This window comes from Archocentrus centrarchus, chromosome 13 (assembly GCF_007364275.1).
Source record: "Archocentrus centrarchus isolate MPI-CPG fArcCen1 chromosome 13, fArcCen1, whole genome shotgun sequence".
NCBI classification, from domain to species: Eukaryota; Metazoa; Chordata; class Actinopteri; order Cichliformes; family Cichlidae; genus Archocentrus; species Archocentrus centrarchus.
In genome coordinates this window covers 23,994,260-24,013,934 of record NC_044358.1, presented here as the reverse complement: position 1 = coordinate 24,013,934, position 19,675 = coordinate 23,994,260, and the positions used below count along the sequence as shown (strand labels likewise).

General features: G+C 40.0%; 1 protein-coding gene across 1 annotated transcript in view; it reads right to left on the bottom strand.

Annotated features, from left to right (window-relative positions):
* Positions 1 to 19,675, bottom strand: part of LOC115790173 (protein jagged-1b) — a 65,651-nt gene that overhangs the window by 20,912 nt on the left and 25,064 nt on the right. The window contains exons 3-4 of the mRNA XM_030743857.1: positions 6,500 to 6,563; positions 548 to 796 (exon numbers count right to left, since the gene is read on the bottom strand). Of these exons, the coding sequence (XP_030599717.1) occupies positions 548 to 796; positions 6,500 to 6,563 (313 nt within the window). The remainder of the gene's footprint in view (positions 1 to 547; positions 797 to 6,499; positions 6,564 to 19,675) is intronic.

Genomic DNA, 19,675 nt, shown 5'->3' with positions numbered 1-19,675 from the left:
TTCTACATAACAATCAAATCTGGTCAGTTTACAAAACATGTTAGTGTTTTGAGGAATTTGAAGATTTTTTTCCCACCATTAGAAGCTTTAGTAGTGTAATGCATTACAGCAAACATTAAGTGGGTTTATCCTTGTAATGGTTGTCTGTCTCTCTGTGTTAGCCCTGCAACCGTCTAGAGACCCACCCAGGGTGTATCCTTCCTCTCATCCTATGGTAGCTGGGATAGGCTACAGCCCCCCTGCAACCCTGAACTGGATAAGCAGAAGAAAATGGATGGATGGATGGATGGTTATCCCCCTGTTTCTGGACAACTTAATAATCTGCTGCATTGATGATAGCTGTAATACCTACATTGTATTTGAGGAGGCACTTTTGGCAACAACAGTCTGTTTTGTTGAGTGTTAAAAGAAAAAGACTGATTCATTAATTAATGATTAATACCTGCATGAGCTAAAGCCAAATTGTAGAAATATATAAACACACACACACACACACAAAAAACCCCTTCTGTGTTCACAAGAAAACACCAGTGGACTCTTTTCTTACGTTCTTTACACTCTGGCCCCGTCCAGCCATCGATGCAGACCTTGGAGCCACTTTGGTCGCAGTTAAAGTGACCGAAGAAGTCATCGCGACCCCGGCAGAACTTGTTGCAAAAGGGTCCATAGTAGTTGGAGTCACAGCGGAAACGGAGTTGGTACTCCAGGCTGAAGGTGCGTCCGTGGTGACGATGTGTTTGCCACTGTTCTCCAGGGTTCAGCATGGAAGAGAGGAGGATTTGCTCAATCAACTGACCTGAGGGAGTCATGAAGGAAGAAATATTTTCTTAGTGGAGAACAACATACACTGCTTTTGTTTGATAATCTGCCACTTGGGAATTGAAGGGTGCCACAACATGTCTGAGGAAGGAGAAACCATGTCCACATTATACAGATAAAGTGAAATATCCCTAAACATTACAGTATCAAAGTCGATATGACAAGATATTAATCATTATCATATTTTGGAGTCTGGTTCTGTCTCTCTGACCGCCTAAGAAAAATATCTGCTGCTAAATGTTACAAGGTATCTACCAGTTAGTCACTAATTTTAGTGCTTGTCATTTTGTGCTGAGTGTACAGTTGATTTATGAAAGCTATTTCATTAAAAAAGAAAAAAAAGAAGAAGCTGCATGTTGGAAAATTGTGGGACTGATAACCAAAACAAGGCTCTAAAAATGCTCTGTAGAGCTGTGAGAAACCACAAATATCTGCGGGATTATTACTATGAGGGAGCTCTTTAACATTCGATTACCCATTAGAAAGAACGGAGAGGTGCAGAGAGAGGACCAGACAAGCCCCAGGGCAACAGTGGGGCAGTCACTGCTGCTCCCGACCCCCAGAGGGGATTTCCCAGTGGCCCTGTCATCCCCAAGTCAGTTATAATCCTCTCTGACAGGGTGTTAGCACACAAAGTACTGAGAATAGGTGTGTGTTTCAGTGTATATATACTGTGCGTGTATCTATGAGATGCTGGTGAGGATAAAGGCAAAGATTGCATGATAGTAGGACAGAACAGGAAGCTTCATTGGAAGTAAGTCAGCAGTGAAGAGAGACTGAGTGTACAGAACGTGTATGTGTGTGTGTGATTGCCAGAGGCAAACAGAGCCAAAGAGGAAGGGAAGCAGCTATTAGCACACACACATGACAAACTGCCTGATGGAGAGATGAGATCACTGTGGTTTGACCCAAAGGAATGAAAACAGGGACACACACTGGCTGGTGTGTGTGTGTGTGCGTGCGTGTGTGCGTGCATGTGTAAATGTGTGTGCGTGTTTTAGTGTAAAAATGGGATGGGAACAGAGTGGACATTGAGCGAACTGTTAGCTCAGCCGTTGCACGATTCCGCCGCTGTCGCCTGTAGTCAAACTTGAGGGGCCAATCTCACAAACACTCACTATGTTACTGCAGTGCATTGTGGGTTTTTCATTATTTTATGACTCTGGCATGACTGGGGGTTAATTTCATCATCACCATTTCTCTTCCAGAAAAGAAGAAGTAGTAACTGAATTATCATCCAGCACAGCAGGGAAGGTGTGTAACAGAGCCTGATTTTCTCGGTAATGTAATTATATGAGATGGTACAATAACAAATGAGGGGTGTGGAGGACCCCAGGAAGAATACCCAAGTCTTTAGCTGGTGCTAATGGAGATCCTGAAAAAAAGACTGGAAGAAAGATTGATGACAGTACAGCTGAAGCAAGAAGCCCCAAGCTGCTTCTTAAATCACACTTTATAGAAACATAAGTAGCAGAGAAAGCGGTATTGTATCTGCAGGTAGCAAAAAAAGAAAAAATAAGTCTTTCCCTGGTCTCTGGAGATTGTCCCCCACTGCCTTGTATTAGCTGTGAAGTGCTTGCCCTTGACTGTGGCTGAGAAAACACTGCAGGAGAGAAAATACCTCCCTTTGACTTCATATCACCTCCCAACAAATCAATAGACTTACGGAAACCGATAGATCAGCTGAAGAGTGTTAGTGCATTTGATGCGCGTGGGTTCACGTGACACTTTTATGTTTGTTTTCAGTTTTCATTCAAGCATGAACTTTCCCAATAAAATTATTCTCACACGGATGAGGCACTAAGTCTAAACATGTGTCTTGAATTTTGTAGACCAGCTGGTCCAGATTATTATGCTTCTAATATTGAATTCCACTTTCTTGCCAATGTTGGTGGCAGTTTTGTGGCAGTGGGTGCAGCGTGAATACAGCTGAGACATGGGTGAGCACAGCAGCAAGTATGCTCTCGAAATGACCCAATGAATACATGAACAGAAGGAAGAACAGAAAAAAGAAACTTGGGGCACTTTTAGGATGATTGATATTTATTGAACCATTATACTGAGAAAATTACAAAGCTCCCCGTGGGGTTTGTGTTCTCTAGTAATGTGAGGGAATCTTCACTCTGTTAGTGTGTGTATAGAAAAGGTGACTGTAGCGAATGTAAGTTAACCGTTTGGAGCCCCCACATTTAGCATTTTGATGGCAGTCATGTTGTTTTTTGAAGTCAGAATTGACCATATTCAGACAAGAGGGTGGCGTGCCAAGTTATCAGACAGCACTGATGCATTACAGAGGCACAGTTACCTGTAACATGTCACCTGGGAGGGCTCCAGCTGTGAATAGTTGTGGTCAGAAGTTTACATGCACTCATGATGGGAATGAATCTCATGGTAATTTGGGGCTTGTAATAATTTCTTTGAAGTGAATTTTTTTTCCCAGGGTGGAATGATTGTACATCTTTAATTACTTTGAAAAACAAGAACTGGATGCACAAGTTTGAATTTATTTTAGATTTTCTCTAATCCACACAGGGTCAAAAGTATATGTTCAGGCTCCTACATAAACATGTATAACATATATAAACTCACTTAAATCTTTTAATAAGGTTCCAAAATGTCTTTTAACTTCAGAAGGCCAAAGCCCATTAACTTCTCATTGGTGACCATGATTGACTACAACTAGTAGTTTGTGTTTGCCATTGGACTAACCACAACTCAGAACAATGGGGAAAGTCCAAGGAACTCAGTGAAGATCTAAGAAGGTGAATGTAGATTTACACCAGTTGGGAAGGTTTTGGATCCATTGAAACAACTGCACATTCCAAGATCATCAGTTCAAACAATTGTACATAAGTACAAGTGATCTGGATTTGTCACCACTTTGCCAAAGCCTGGAAGAAGACTCAAACTGTCACCCTCAGATGAGAGGAAATTGGTTAGGATGTTCAGGAACAACCCAGGAACCACCTACGCTTGAGTCTGCCATGAACTAGAAAATGCTATAACACCAGCATCACTGTCCATGGTGAAGCCAGTTTTGTGTTGTTTGGGAATGGATAAAGCAGCTTCTGGAATGGCCTTCCCAAAGTCCTGACCTCAACCCTACTGAAAGTTTGTGGACTAGACTTAAAAGCTGGGCCTGTGCCAGGAAACCAGTCTAACCTGTTTAAATGAATGCTACCAGTTCTGCCAAGAAGTGTGGTCAAATATGCCGTCAGAATTATGCCAGAAGCTTGTTGATGGCTACTAAAATTTTCTGGTGGAGGTGCAACTTGCTCAAGGATATTTAGCCAAATATTAGTGGGGGTATATGTGTATATTTGAGGGTGTATGCACACTTTTGCCCCTGTGTGGAATACATAAAATCCTAGATAAATTCCATTTTTATTCTACTAAAGACAGTGACACCACAAATAAGTTCGGTGACTCTAATTAGTGGAGATTGGGACCAGCAGCTGCCTGTGTCAGCATCCACCTGTCAGTCAAAGCAGACCTGCTCCAGACTTTGAGCTTTAATTAGTAAGTTATATAAAAAAAAAACCAAAAAAAAACCCTACCCTGTACAATTTTTATGAAGGGTTTAGATCCATTTTTCAGCCCTGGAGGCCGTTGTTATTCTTTGGTATGTACGCAGACATCCAGCATCCTTGTGTGTGAGAACCAGTCTTGCTCTTTGACTGGTGGTGGTAAAATGTCAAGAAATCTAGCAATGCAGAGACAAAGGTAGCTCTGCAAACCTTCTGGGGGTGAAAATTCAATTCAAAAATGAAATGACTTATTTTTTTTGTTTACTAGAAAACTCTAACACGGAAATTTTCTCCTCCTTTTCTCCACCAAAAGATCAAACGGGTTTTAACAAACCTTGACATTTGTCACATACAAATGTCAAGGTTTGCAGCATGAAACACCTTCACTACTCAAAGCGATCATCACAAGTGTAATTTACAGCTGAAAAATTGTTGCCACTTTCTCACAACTTTTTCAGAATCTGATTTTGACTTTCTCATGTATCCTGAACAAAGATACATTTATCATTTTCACTTTTTAGAAAATTAGACCTGTGGAGTAGTCCCACTGATGTGGAGGTGTGGGTGGTACAGTTATTTCAGAGGTGTGTTTATTCATCTTAATGATTACTTTGAAGACGGCAGTTTGTGGTGTTTGTGATTATTTTTGTTTTTTTTGTTTTTTTTTTGTTTTTTTTGATGTTGTGCTGACAGATGTTTCACCCCATCACTTTATTCACCCCATTTATAATGATAATGATAACAAAGCAGGCTAAATACTAGAGCTACCTTTCTGTATAGTGCAGTAAAGGTAACTGAAAGAGTCCATTCTTCAAAATGAACATAAAAGAGACCAGCGAGTATGTAAAACAACTGAAAGAAACTAAAGAAAGCCGTGCAAAGAATAAAGGTGCTGAAACCTTGTCTAAAATAATCCTGCTTCAAATTTCCTATACTGTGAACTACTGTAGGTATGTATGAAGTTTTACAATATGACTGATCTCATTACTTTGGTGAGTTCAATGTCAGTATACCTGACAAAAATAAGGCCCAAAGACCAAAGTTGGAATAAATGGGAATTATCCTTTAACAGACCAAGGTACATCCCTGTACATTAACACTTAAGCTACATTTTATTTGAACAAAACTCTGTGAAGGTCACTCTGTCAGTGCTCAAACCACATCACATTTTCTCAGTATTTCCAAAGACTATTTCAGAAGGTACAGTTGTGCTCGGTAATCCTTTCTGATTTGTGGCACGGCCGGATAAGTCCATTCAGACCGTTACAGAACGCTCCTGTTTGGGCTGAGCTAAGCTGTCAGCCTATCAAACAGCTTTAAGCCCAATGTAAGGGCTGTCAGGAGCTCAGGTGGAAATGGAAGATAATGCAAACAAGATGTAAGCGAGGCGCTGGAGGGCAGAGGGAAGGAGAGATGGAAGACGGAAGAGAAATCTGTGGTGCAGATCTCAGCTTCTCATTCTATCAGCCATCTTCTGGATAGCGATGAGGTCCCTTTGTGTGACCGCAGTGCAGTGGTCCCTCAAAGGGAGGATTGTGGCATGACAGGAATGAGGAAGGCAAAGAAACATCTGTCTGACTGTGTCTGTTTGTGTGTGTGTGTGTGTGTGTGTGTTGTGCTTTTTATAGCATGCTGCTCACATTCCCTGTCATGGAGCTTTTCCTGATTATGAGGAAGAACAACAAGGAGACGAGCAGGAAATTAAAGGGTCTGGATAAAAGGCCCACTAAACTCGTTTGATCACAGCCATTAAGACACAAAGGATATTTTCACATTGTTTCATCATGTCAGACCACAAATACTTGTAAACAAGCACCCATGTTTTTTTCCTCTATGAAAATGTTGGTTTTTGATAACTAAACTTACAAATAACTTTTTTCTTGGTAAGGCAAAGGAGGAAATGCAGTAACTTGGGGCTGACTTTTTGAAATGTGTCCTCTATATGGGCAAAACCAGCATGTAAAACCTTTTTTTGTCTTAAGTGATGGCGGCATGTGTTACAAAGTTTCTGCAGTTTCAAACCACAAAACAGAAAATGTGTGATGATGAGGGGAATAATAAAACTCTCAGAACCATCTCTCTCACCTGGCTTATTGTTATTTAGTCTAGCCCTACGCATAAATAAAAAAGCATGCAGGTACGTGCAAACACACCTTCACCTGATCCTGATGTGTCATTGTCGTAATCCAGAGCCTCCAACACCAGTGAGAAGGACTTCTGTGGGGGAAAAAAACACACGTGCGCGCACACACACACACACACACACACACACACACACACACACACACACACACACACACACACACACACACACACACACACAGAAAAAACACATTAAGCATGAGCCTGAACATACAGATTTAAACTGAATATTACAAGAAAACGAGTCCCAGTCTCCTTCTTTCCCTTACATGAGCATGTTGCTGCTCAATTTTCAAATCACATTTTTTAGACACGCCTGTGCATAGCTGCTTTATTTGTGTTTTCAGCTACTTTAAAAAATCCGAAGGTTAACATTAGATTTTAACCCCAGAATTATGCTGCATTTTGGTCTTTAGAAGGATTCAGCTTTCATGATTAATCAGTCTTTTACTTTTTAAGCTAAAGTGTGCTTGGAAGGCTATACTGTAAATGCTGAAAAATGGAAATGATTATTGGCAGCCTCGGGCACAAACTCACTTTTTGAATACAGCTTCCTAAGTGGCAAGATTACAAGAACATGATCTAATAGGGGAAAAATTTCTGTCAGCCCATCACCAATGGGGATATCCTCCCACGATTAATTAAAACAAGAAATAAGTGTAGAGGTCAGGATAACAATAAAACCCTACAGACATCTGATCTAATTTGGAGGCCTTGCCCTAAACTTTTATCCAAATACTTTTAGTCACTCCTGGGTTAGTAAATATATACTACAGATTCCAGCAAAAATATGTTTTCAATATTAATAATACTTATTAAATCCAAACAATATTTATCATGCTGTAAGAGGCTTATATTATATCTTTATAATTTCTACAAATACTTTTATTGGTAACCACATCCTAGAACAGACACAAAAAATTTCCATGTAAACAAAGTGAAACTACAAACTGCACTCTTGTAGAAGGGTGTATACTACATGATGCCTTTCTATTTATATCATTTATAACTATACGCCAGACAATGCATACTTACAAGGAATTCACATCATATTATACTCATATATTACTGCATAATGCACCCATAGTACATAATCTGCTAGTATCAATGCATTGTGTGTAATATCACTATAATCATAAAGCAACCATGTACAAAACATAATATTTTTTACATTTAAACAATATTGCTGAGCAGTAGGTATGGCTTTAATATTGCACAATGATGAGGCATCCCTGACCAACATGATAGACAATGCTCAGCCAATCAGAAGTCAGCATCACAGGCTAATCAATAAGGCTGCAGCCAAGAACTGACGTTACACCAAAGAGGTTTTGACTTTCCAGACCTTCAAGTTTAAAATGCAATTTTGTTTCGTCAAATGGTCAAAAATAACAGGAAAATGTGCATATTTAATTTAAGGCAACACAGACCCTTTGCCTTAACAAATTTATTAGATCACCACCCAGTGTAAGGCTTGTGCCCTAAATTAACAGTATCGTTAATTACCAAAATAATTTTTATGTTTCCATAATGGTTAATCCACCAGTATGCACAAGCTCTTTAATCAAAATAAAATAAGTATAATTATTGTTGTAATCCATGAATTTTCACATTGACTGTTTTACCAAAAAAGCAGTAAAAAAACAAAACAAAACAGTAAAGCACATTATTATTTTTTGTTTAAGATGCCTAATTACAGTTATTTACTTGCATTCCTGAACAGAAAAATTTTTTAGTGCTTGAATGTTATGCTTGATCACTTTCTGACTTCTCAGGGAGATGGATTCAGGTTGTTATTTGCCTAATAAATAACAATATAACTTTAATTTTTAAACAAGGTTTTGAGAGATTTCTAAAATAGTTGTGATTTCTTGTTTTTATGACAGGGGATCTAATTAATTTGTTAAGCACTGTATCTGCATCAATCATGCTTACGTGCTCCCTCAAAGCCACGCTTTGAAACAAGAAAAACCCTGAAGCCTTAGTGGTTGCTGTCATGTCGAAGCAAAGTCTATAAGAAATCGGCCAAATTTAAACGTTTAGCAGTGTATACAGATGTATACAGATGCTGTATAAAATACTGAGTGTAGAAAAAAAACTAGTCAGCATTGAGAGCCCATTTCAGCCAGCTTGCTTCAGGTGCACCAGTCAGTGAGAGCCCAGGGCCATTGGTTATGGTGAACACTGCACATAAGTATTGTTTTCTTTTTTTGCATAAATGGCATAAATTCTGCATATTTTACTTAACTAGTGTTCTAATGTTTTAAATAGGTTGAGAGTTAAAGCTTGTTTTTCTATCCCTGCCCTCAGCTTTCAACACAAGGACGAACATCGGAAACGATTCGCTGCCCGGAAAAACGGAGGCTGCTGCTGGGTGATGATTCAAGAAAATCTCAGCCACACCTAAGAAGAGGTGAGGAGGGGAAGACTTTACACTGAGAAAAACCTTTGCAGCCTCTACTGTGGCACTCAGGTTAAATGTGGATCAATGCGGCAGGTTACTGACTGTAGCTTGCATGTAACTTGCAGCTTATTTTTTTAACTCTAGATATATTTTATTTATATAGTTTATATAGTCATATATACACACACACACACACACACACACACACACACATAGTCTATATACTGTTATAGTACAGTAGCAGAGAACTTGAGCATATATGGGACATCAAATCATGTCTTTGGGCTTACAGGGGTATCACACTCTGGAGAGATAACAGGTGTTTTTTTTTTCTTGTGTCTCCCCCTTTCCTGATGCATTCATTCGGCCTATGGACCAGCTATGAATAATTCAAACCAATGCTACAACTCTCCTTTTCTCTCCCTTTATGGTTTCTCTGTCTGTGCATTAACCAGCTGATCCCGCCCTCTGCAAAATGCACCAGTGCCTGTCATGCAAATCGCCCCACCATATGCATCATGGGTAGGGTTCTTGTAAAGGGTTACACGGATGTGTGGTCACGTCTTTGCTGAGGGAGTGTACTGCTGTGAGAGGAGTGGGGGGTGGGGTGGAAGGTGCTGTGGGAGAAATGGATGAGAAGCAGGTGGTGGGCATGATGGGCACAGGAGGTGAGCGAGGTGTGAAGTGAGGGAAAGATGGATTTGGAAGGGAGGTTAAGGGCAGGAGGTCGGCCCAAAACATCAGAGGCAAAAAGACACCATGCAAAGAGCAGAGGAGAAGATGAAGGGTTGCAGTGAAGGTGCAAAATGTTAGGGGAGTGAAAATTGTGCAGCAGAAAGCACTGAGTCAGGAATTTGCTTCGAGAGAAAGAACACCCGGTATATCCACACGGCAACAGATGAGGAGATGGTAGGAAAAGGCGAGCCAAGTGCTGGTGCAGAAGGAGAAAAGGACAGAGAAAATGGGTAGAGAGGATAATTACTTCAGGAGTATGTAAACAAAAGGGCACAGAAAGGTAGAGGAAAAATGCTGCTGTGGTGGAATAATCTGTAGGTGTCCTGGAGTTTCTCAGATTCTGATATATGTTGGAGGACGGGTCAGATGAAGGTGAAACCAAACGGATGATGATACAAGAGAGAAGATTAAAGGAGAAGGCAAAAGAATTGATGTGATATAATAAGAAATGGCAGTCAAGTAAGTGGGCAAACTCCCACACACTATACTTGGATGTCATGCTAATGAGACATGCTGGGCTGCAGAGGGCTCGCAGGCAGTTCATTAAGGCTGGGAGATAGTGGGCAACCCACAGATGGACCAGCTGGGCTCATTAGGCTTTGGCTTAAAACTCTCACCTGAAGCAAGGTTTGGTATTCATGAATTACAGCTACACTGTTGGATCTTGGAGTTGACTTTAATGAAATTAATTCAGTACAGCATCAGTGGTGGAAGAATTAATCACATCCTCAATTTAAGTAAACTACCAACACAGTTATGGGCTTTATTGCAAATAAATGTCCTGCACTCAGGATATGTTTTATCAGCAAAATGTGCTTAAAGTGCTTAAAGATAAAAGCGCCTGTTCTACAGCAAAATATCCCTTTTATGTATTTATATATGACATTACTGAAGAGTTTACACTGAGGAAGCAATTTGTAAGTATTACAAATTGCTACTTAACACTGAGGGGAAACTAGTTTTAATTCATTTATTTTTATTGATCTATTTTCAAGCTTTTTAATGATAAAGTGCCAATTCAGGAAACTGGTTTACAAATGAGGGCTGCACAGGGAAAATACACTCATTAAATACTTTGGGTTGTGTGTCTGTTCAGATGATGGTGCTTTATGTCATCAGTGCCGGTTTACAGTTTTTTTTGTTTGCTTGCTTATCAATCATCTATAAGGGGACCGTTGCCTTTCTTGCTATAACAGTAGGTCAGAAAGGTTTAGCTATGATTTTATGATTGGTAAAACAGAAAAGCTGAAGCTTATGAGAAATGCTTCCTTTGTCATAGCAGTGCTGCTATATCACATTATGAGTCATACAGTTGGTCATGAGCTGCACTTTGAGAATTGTGTCTTTATATGGTTGGTAGTTAGTTAAGTGTGTCACAATATGGGTGGCAGAAATCTACCGGCCAGAGCCTTTCTGTTCTCTGCCTGCCTGCGTGGGTTCTGTCCAGGTGCATCAGCTTCATCCCACAACCCAAAGACATGCATTTAAGTCTGTGTAGATTCTCAGTCATCCAGCTCATGGCAGTCTCAAGTTTCATCTGTCATCCATGAGGCTTCTTCAGTTCTAAAACCAAAAGGTGGAGAGTCGCAGGTATTTAAACCCTAGTGGGGGCTGTCCCCTTTGGAGGTGGTTGTTGACCCACTATTAATCATGTGCATCATCACATGAACCAAGTTGTGAAAGAAAACATGTGGGTCATTACCACTATGAGACCTTGCCCCACCCTATCATTGTGACTTCTTGAGGTCACCTGAAGTAAGGTGTGAGAGGTGCCTGGGAAGGGTTCTCAAGACTGGATTGTATGTGGCTGACAGTTGGTGTCATAAGCCACCACCTCTGTTCAGTGATGGTTGTTCACAGTGGACATAGGTTGCTTCTTTGACTCCTCTTTCAAACCATCTGTCTTCCTGGTCCAAAATGTGAACATTGGCATCCTTGAAAGAGTGTCCTTCATCCTTTAGGTGCAGATGTACAGCTGAGCCCTGTTCTGTCGAGATGGCTCTTCTATGTTGTGCCATGCGTTTGTGGAATGGCTGTTTGGTTTTTCTGCTGTACAGGTCCGACCACTCCTCACTGCACTGCACAGCATACACTATGTTGCTTAGCTTGTGTTTAGGAGTTTTGTCCTTGGGATGAACCAGTTTTTGTCTTAGAGTGTGGCTGGGTCTCAACGACACTAGAATGTCATGCTTGCATGCTTTTGTCTCTAGAAACCCTTGTTGTATTTGAAATGTGGTAGTGAGACAGAGGTCTAACAGTGTAAAAATCTGATCTGAGGTAAAGCTGGTTCTGTTGTGTAAGGACCTGTCATGCTGTAGCTGTTTTTGTGACCATCTCCGCTGCCTCACTTGTAGGTATACAAGACAAGAGCGAAACCACATCAAAGGACACTATGGTTTCATCTGGATTCAGCATATAATTGCGGGCCTTGTTGGTGAAGTCTGTGGAGTTTTTGATACGATGGGATGTGTTACCCCCAAGTGGCGCTAAGATGGTGCCAAGGTGGAAATGTTGTAGGTGGCTACACTGCTAACACTGGGTCTGAGTGGGACTCCTTCTTTGAGGATCTTCAGAATCAGGGTTAATGTTGCTTGCTGTGTGGTACAGCCTGTCCAAGACGTTTGTGCTTCAGTCTTTGCATTGCACATTAACACATTTTGTATTTTTTTCATACAAGCTCTGGATCCCACTTTGTAGGTTAATGTGATTATTTGTATTTTTTCATATTACAAATTTAAAAAAAAATTAGTTATAGCCTATACATTGTACACTTTTTATAACTCGTAAAATTTTCATATGGTAGCATGAAACCGATAAAATAATGACCTCAAAACTGTACTCAGGTGAAACTGAGCAAATGCACTCCGTTGTTTTTCAGCACTGCACTGATGATAAAATTGGCACATCGTTGCAGCAGCAGTTTGATAAAATAAAATGATGCTGGAGTTGGAGCTTTGTGACTATCAAGCCAACTATGATGAACTGTCCACTCCTACAAAATGCACACACAGCATTTCCTCACTGCTGGCCAGCTCGCACACCCCTTAGCCTTATCATCTATATAATCACCCTCCCTTTTCCCTCATACTTCCTTCCATGCACTCTTCATGCTCACACCCTTAATCCAACTCTATGACTAAACCTAAGTTATTCACTCCCCTGCAAAGCACACACCCTCACCTCCCATAAGTGCACGCATCCAAAATCATAATCTAGATACTGATAAAGGAAGGGTGTAGCCACACTCTCCTGTAAGGCAGCCAGGAAGGGTCAAACTTAACCATGGTTACCAAGTTAAAATCACAGCAGCTAAAACAATTGTGTCTAAAGGGATTAATATTATCACAACAATACAAACTTCCTAACTGTGCTTTAGCTTTATGATGATATTAAAATGTTTATCAGATTAAAAACATAAGGAGGCAGTCAGAGGCCTGTATGAAGCATGATCGGGGGCATCGCAAACTGGTTTTTGTTATGTTTATGTTGGACAGGTTAGCCTGCTTCAGAGATAAGAGATGGGTCATTCAGTGTCAACTGACCAAATTCTTCCAGTGTGACCACGTGTATCATCACCCTGGAAAATCAGAGATGGCCAGGCTGGGAATTTTTCAGAAATTTGGTCCATTGATATTGAATCACTCAAAAGACATGAAATCAGGTCTCTGGAAAATTGTGTCACCATTCCTGGAAGAGTCTTCTGACATTGCAAGAAGTAAGAGAGTCTAACGATTTTACTTCCCCACTTTCTTTGGTTGATGGGTAAAATAAATTTAGCTTCATAAAAATTTTATTTCTTGACTGTTTTCCCTCCTGTTGGCTGTAAACACTTGTATTTTTCTATAATCACAATAATATAGTGATGTGATCCTGAAACAGAGCACCTTAGCTTTGAACTTGCCGACCTTACATGAAATTTGCATGTACGTCATCACACTTGCCACTTTGAATTTGTACTGCATGCTCTCTCTCTCTCTCTCACACACACACACACACACACACACACACACACACACACACACACACAGCTTCTTTATCTGTTTTTCTGTCAGCCTGTATTGTGTTTTTCTAATATTAAATAAAATATGCTGTTCTGCTACCATCCGACCTGTCCATGTTAATGATTTACTCATATACTGCCAACACTGCCATTTTATATGCCCATAGATAGATTGGGAAACCCTGGGTTAACTTATCAAGTTTATATCCATCTGCGTGCGATTGTGGCCTTATTGTGTTATGGTCTGTGGTGTGTTATGGGCGTCCTTTTGGTTTTCCTTGTTTCTATAAATATAGTAAAGGCTTTTGGTTTTGGGTTGTTTTTTTGTACCCTTGCCTCAGTTAGTTTACAGCTTTCTGATTTTATTCTTCTTTGTATTTCCATAGTTACTCTAGTGCCATGAGTTTCTTGATATTTTGGTATTCTAGCTTTTGTTAGTAGTTAGTTGTTGTCTCTGTTATTGATTCTCTGTTTAGTCATTTCCTGTTTTATTTTGATAGTCAGTTATCTCTTTTGTTTTTATTAACCCAGTCTGCACATGTTTGGATAAGTGAATCCAGATCAGGAAAGGATACTGTGGGTATGCTTTGTAGTACATTTGGGGTTAACCCTGGGTTTTCTGTAGGTGTTTCTGACGGTGGTTCATTCCTTACTGGGGTACATTGCCATGGTAACTTATGCTGCTAACCTAACCTGCTCCAGAGTGTATTATGTTCCAGATTAGTGATTAACAAGTATGAAATCACTGCTTACTGACCAAACAAGTCTTCAGAAAATAGCACCATTCCTGGAAGATCTCTCAGACCTCCGTGTGTGAATAGTAATCGCAATCAACATTTTAATTATATCTTTGTATTTATTCTTTACTTGCTCTCGGACCATTAAACACCATTAAGGCTGCAGCTGAAAGAATAAAAACTAAACTGTCTTCTGCAATTTTAAACATTAATTTAATGGAATACTCTATCATAACCCATCAGATTCTCCTGTGTCTTAATCATAAAGTTGTGAAATTGATAAGACTGTTAATTCACACAATTGGCATTTTGCCAGCTTTTCTTCTTGCCTTCAAACAGTCTAAACTTTTTTCCATTCTTACTGACCAAAATGTTTACAATGCACACACACTCATTACAGCACTTTTGCCACAGTGGTCGCTCCACATATTTGATTTGGGAGATTTTTATGTTGGATAGACTTTCTAATGCGCTTTGTGTTTCCTCCTAGGATCAAAGTTTAGATCACTGCTTTGTTAGGTCAATGTGAAAACCACTACACCATGGACATACATTAAAACTTAGGTAACTAGTAAAACTGAGTAAGCTAGTAAGCCCCAAAGCCAAGGCTAACTAACTCTAATTTATACCAAATACACATATTTCACTGTCATATTTAAAGCTTTTTAAACTATTGAGCTGCAGCTAACAACGTGTTATCTTCCCTCTGTTATTCTTGCTATTCAGCTCCTGAGACAAAAGTCAGATTTAAAAGAAAACCTGATTGGCTAATAAATGACTCAGAAATCTGTCTCAGTGATCAAATTCAAGTCTTGACTGCACATTTAATTTTTTGTTTTTCTTGTGTTTCTCCTGCTGTTCTCTCATTTTCAGTGGAGATTTTGACCTGAGATTTCAGGCCAGTTTTGGTGATTATGCATCCCCCAGCAGGATCTCGGATTTCATTTCAGCTTGTCTTCACTAAATATAATCTGAACAAGACATCATTTTGTCCATGAAGTCCCAGTACATGTTTCAACTATGGCTACGTGTGTTTTTCTGTAGACAAATAGCAGCTGTTTGATTGCCTCTACATTCAATACATCTAAGGAATTGCTCTTATTTCCGTGTCCCTCCATCCAAGCCGCCTCGCCTCTTTCACTCACTGCAATGTGCCTCTCTGAAACATCTGAGCCTGCTATCTCTGCTTGTTTGGGTCAGTGACTCAGACTCAGTCACCCTCTGATTGTCACATGTCCAGATGTTTGAGTCTGGCATGGCTGGAGAGAACAGGGGTTTCCCCCCTCCCCCCAAAAAAACAAAACATCAAAACAACAGAATTAGTCTGGATGATAGATCGGCCCTTCCCTCGGGCTGCAGGCTGTCTGGCTGTCTGGCTCAGTCCCAGCAGGAAAGCTGAAGATTACAGTGGACTATGCTATGTCACTGCATGACAAATTCTATTAAATAAAGGTTTAAAAATGTTTTCCATCCTCAGCTGCCCCTTTCACTGTTCCACTTCTCATTTGTCCCCTCCATCGTCTCATCCTGACTCTCCCCACCTCCCACCCTCCGTCACCCTTATCAGTGCCCCCTTCATCCCTCCCTCCATCCCTCCCTCTCTCTCTCTCTCTTGCAGACATGGGCAGGGTAGGATATCCCGACAAAGCCAGGCTGTACAAACACAGCTCTACGACAGGATGAACTCCCAGCCCTGAGAGAGGAATTTCCCCTCAGAGCTCACACACTAACGCATACAAACTCACACACACACACACACACACTAGACACACGCATGCCAGGGTACACACACATGCAGTTCAGACACACACAGGCATACTCTGGAAACTGTTATTTTTTGACATGCAGTCTTTTCATTTGTCCCCTGAAATCATTCGGCATTATTGCAGATAAAATGTCATTTATCATTTTAGACAAATAGGTTTTTTAATGCCTTTTTTTTTTTTTTTTTTGCTTTAATAGCTCAAGTCACCAACACACACACACACACACACACACACACACAAAACAAATTTTGAGGGGTCTGTAGTTTGAAAAGAAGTGATGCTGACTGGCAGACTGTTATTATGGCTTGAAGTGTTGAGTTTATAATTAGTCACTGGAATTTCCTAGAAAAGGTCAGTTTTAATCAAGATGAATATTCATACATTAATGTGTACTTTAAATTTGAAAATAAGGGTTGAAATGGTAAAATGTGTAAAATGTGTGTGAAAGCACAGAAGAACTGAGTGTAGTGGAAAAATAATTTACTGATGAAAGAAAGGTGGGATCAAGTGGGATAGAAACACACCTGAAAAAGTAATCGTAGCCTGTTCAGCTTACCACCTCAAGAAACAGAAATACATGAAACAACCATGCACTTTGCATTTCCATTTTCTGTCATTTTTGGTTGTTTTCAGTGGCATTGTTCCACATCGGCCATGAATCAGCTACTCATTTTCACACAACGTTAGCGAGATGTTAATGAGTGTTATTTGGTATGTTCGTTTCTAGATTTTGTGGACATTTATGGTTAATTTCATTTAATTCAAAAAGAAACTAGTTTAGTGTTTTTGCACACAGTCAGATTTATTCAAATTTTGCATCTTTTCATGTTTAGCACGACTGGCTGTGCATGTAATTAACTGGAATTAATTAACTAGAGGGACACCAATTAAGACAGTCGCTTTTTCTGTGCAATTAGAGCCAGTCCACATAGTTATTTCCAGGAAACATAAGTGGGAATTATTTGGAAATAATGATTAAAAACCAGACCCCCTAATATAAAATCTAAATATAATATTGTAAGATCACTTCATTGGGTACACTAGGTACATTAGGTGCTAGTTGCTGCAGATTTGTGGGCTGCTCATCCACAATCTGAATCTCTGGTGCTCTGAGATCCGGTGACTGTGGAGGCCATTTCAATACAGTGCGCTCACTGTCATGTTCAAAAAACCAGTTTGAGATGATTTGAGCTTTGCCACATGGTGTGACATCCTGCTTGAAGCAGCCATCAGAGGATGGGCATACTGTGGTCATAAAGAGATGCACATAGTGAGCAACAATATTCGGGGAGGCAGTGGCGTTTAAACGATGCTCAGTTGGTACTAAGAGGCCCAAAGTGTGCTAAGAAAATACAATCCACACCATTACACCACCAACAGCCTGAACTGTTAATACAGTGCAGGATGGATCCATGCTTTCATTGCTTTTATCACACATTTCCATTTATTTACCACATTTTCATTTTTTATATGTAATCAGATTAAATTCTCCCTGCATTTGATAAGTGAGACGCAGCTTTCAATTTATTATGCAAAAAAAACAAAAGTAAAAACTTAAGGATATATATATGCACACAATTATATTTGTTTTAACACTATTTTAATGATTTAGATAGCAGCATTAATAATATTATTTGACCAATTTGATTATCATTTGTTACTTTTGCTAGTTTTAATGATTGCTAAAGTTGAAGTCCCAAAATATTATCAAGTGTAGCATTTATATTAATATTTCTCTCACACGTCTAACCTCATGAATTTCAAGTAAAACCAGCATGCAGCAATTAATCAAATGAGCCTAAGCCTGTATGCACATATAACACACACACATGCGCGCGCGCACACAAAGGCACGCACACACAGAGAAAATAATGAGCCTCACTAATAGTTAAACATTTGTAGATGATGGAGGAAATTAAATTAAATGTTTCAAACTTTTAATATTCAGAATCTGCCTTTGAGCATTTGCTGTTTCGCCCCATCAGAAGCTCCAGTAATTACTTACTCTCACACATGAACATGCTAACGGTTGTCATGACAGCCGTTGTGCACAAGTCAGATTGGATGGCTGACACCTCACCTGCGCTATATATTAGTAGCGGAGGTAACCACAGTAACAATGCCATTACTATTCCAGAAGCACAGCTCCAGGTTTGCATAATGATAAAGAACATGGAGTAGCTGTGACAAACATGTTATTCGTGTTAGAGGCCACAGCAAAAGATCAAAATCTGAAAGGGTCAGCGCTTCAGATCTGTGCCCGCTTAAACGAAGAGTAAATAAAATGTTATCTGCCCACTAAAGCTCCCAGAAGACATCATAGCTGAAGCCTAAGCCTTGTGTCAAATATGATTATTGTATTATTGATTGATCCCTGACTTCAAACAACAAAGAAAAGACATCACTCTGTTTGGATCAATGAACGCTGAGTGCATGGCAGAGCAGGAGATGTGACAGCACGGTGGCTGATTTGTGAATTTCAAAAGTGTCTGCGGATATTATCCAGTGCTGACCGTCTCCCTGCACTCAGGTGGAAAAGACAGACACACACACACACACACACACACACACACACACACACACACACACACACACACACACAGTATGAGACGAGGAATTAGACCCCCAGAGTGCAGCAGTCCACCCCACCCTGCTCTCATGACCCTGTCTCTATAATTACACGTCTCTGCTCTCACATTCTCAACATCTCTCCTGTTTTTCTTCCATTGTGGATATAATTAGCTTCAGACTTTATCTTCCCCTCTTTGCCCTCACTCCTTTTCCATGTGTCCACCAACACTGCCCTTGTCTCCACCCCATCATCTCCACCTAGTCTTCATTCGAACTCTCTGCCCTGCAGCAGGGGACAAAGTCCTCAGATCCTTTATTTTCCAACAAATCTCCATCACGAGCAAAAATTATATAAAAGCATAAAAGTGTTACTGGCTGAATGCACTTTGCATATCAAAAGTTAAAATGGCATTACCTGTTCCAGTATATGAAACAAGTGAGTTATCGCCATCTTTACTTAAATAAAACCATACAGTGTCAGTCGGGGACATAAGTTGTTTTTGTTTTTACCTCTATACACCATGCAAGAAGACAGCACTGCATGATTTGTTTTTTCAAATCATTATAATTAATACGTAATTAATGGCTGGTGATTATTTGTGTTGTTACGACTAATTTGTGTGCTTTTGACTTTCAGTGAATAATGTTTTACATGCAAATTGTATTCTTTTCTGTATAAGTTCATAGTATACGCATGTGACTTCTTCCCGTCTGCTGTCACACCTGTTTGGTTCTGTGCAGACGAGATGTAACGCACATAATGCGTAACATACATAATACATGACATTTACACTGATGCAACAGTGTGTAAGAAGCAGTTTGCTGTTGCCAAGGTGCAGCTAGTTTTAACTACTGATTAAAGTATGTACAGTGAAGAAATGGAGGTTTGTGTCTAATCAGTGTGGCACTGTGTGAAATATCAGATAATGTAAAATCACTGGGCTTCTGGCACTTCTTTAAATGAAACTAATTTT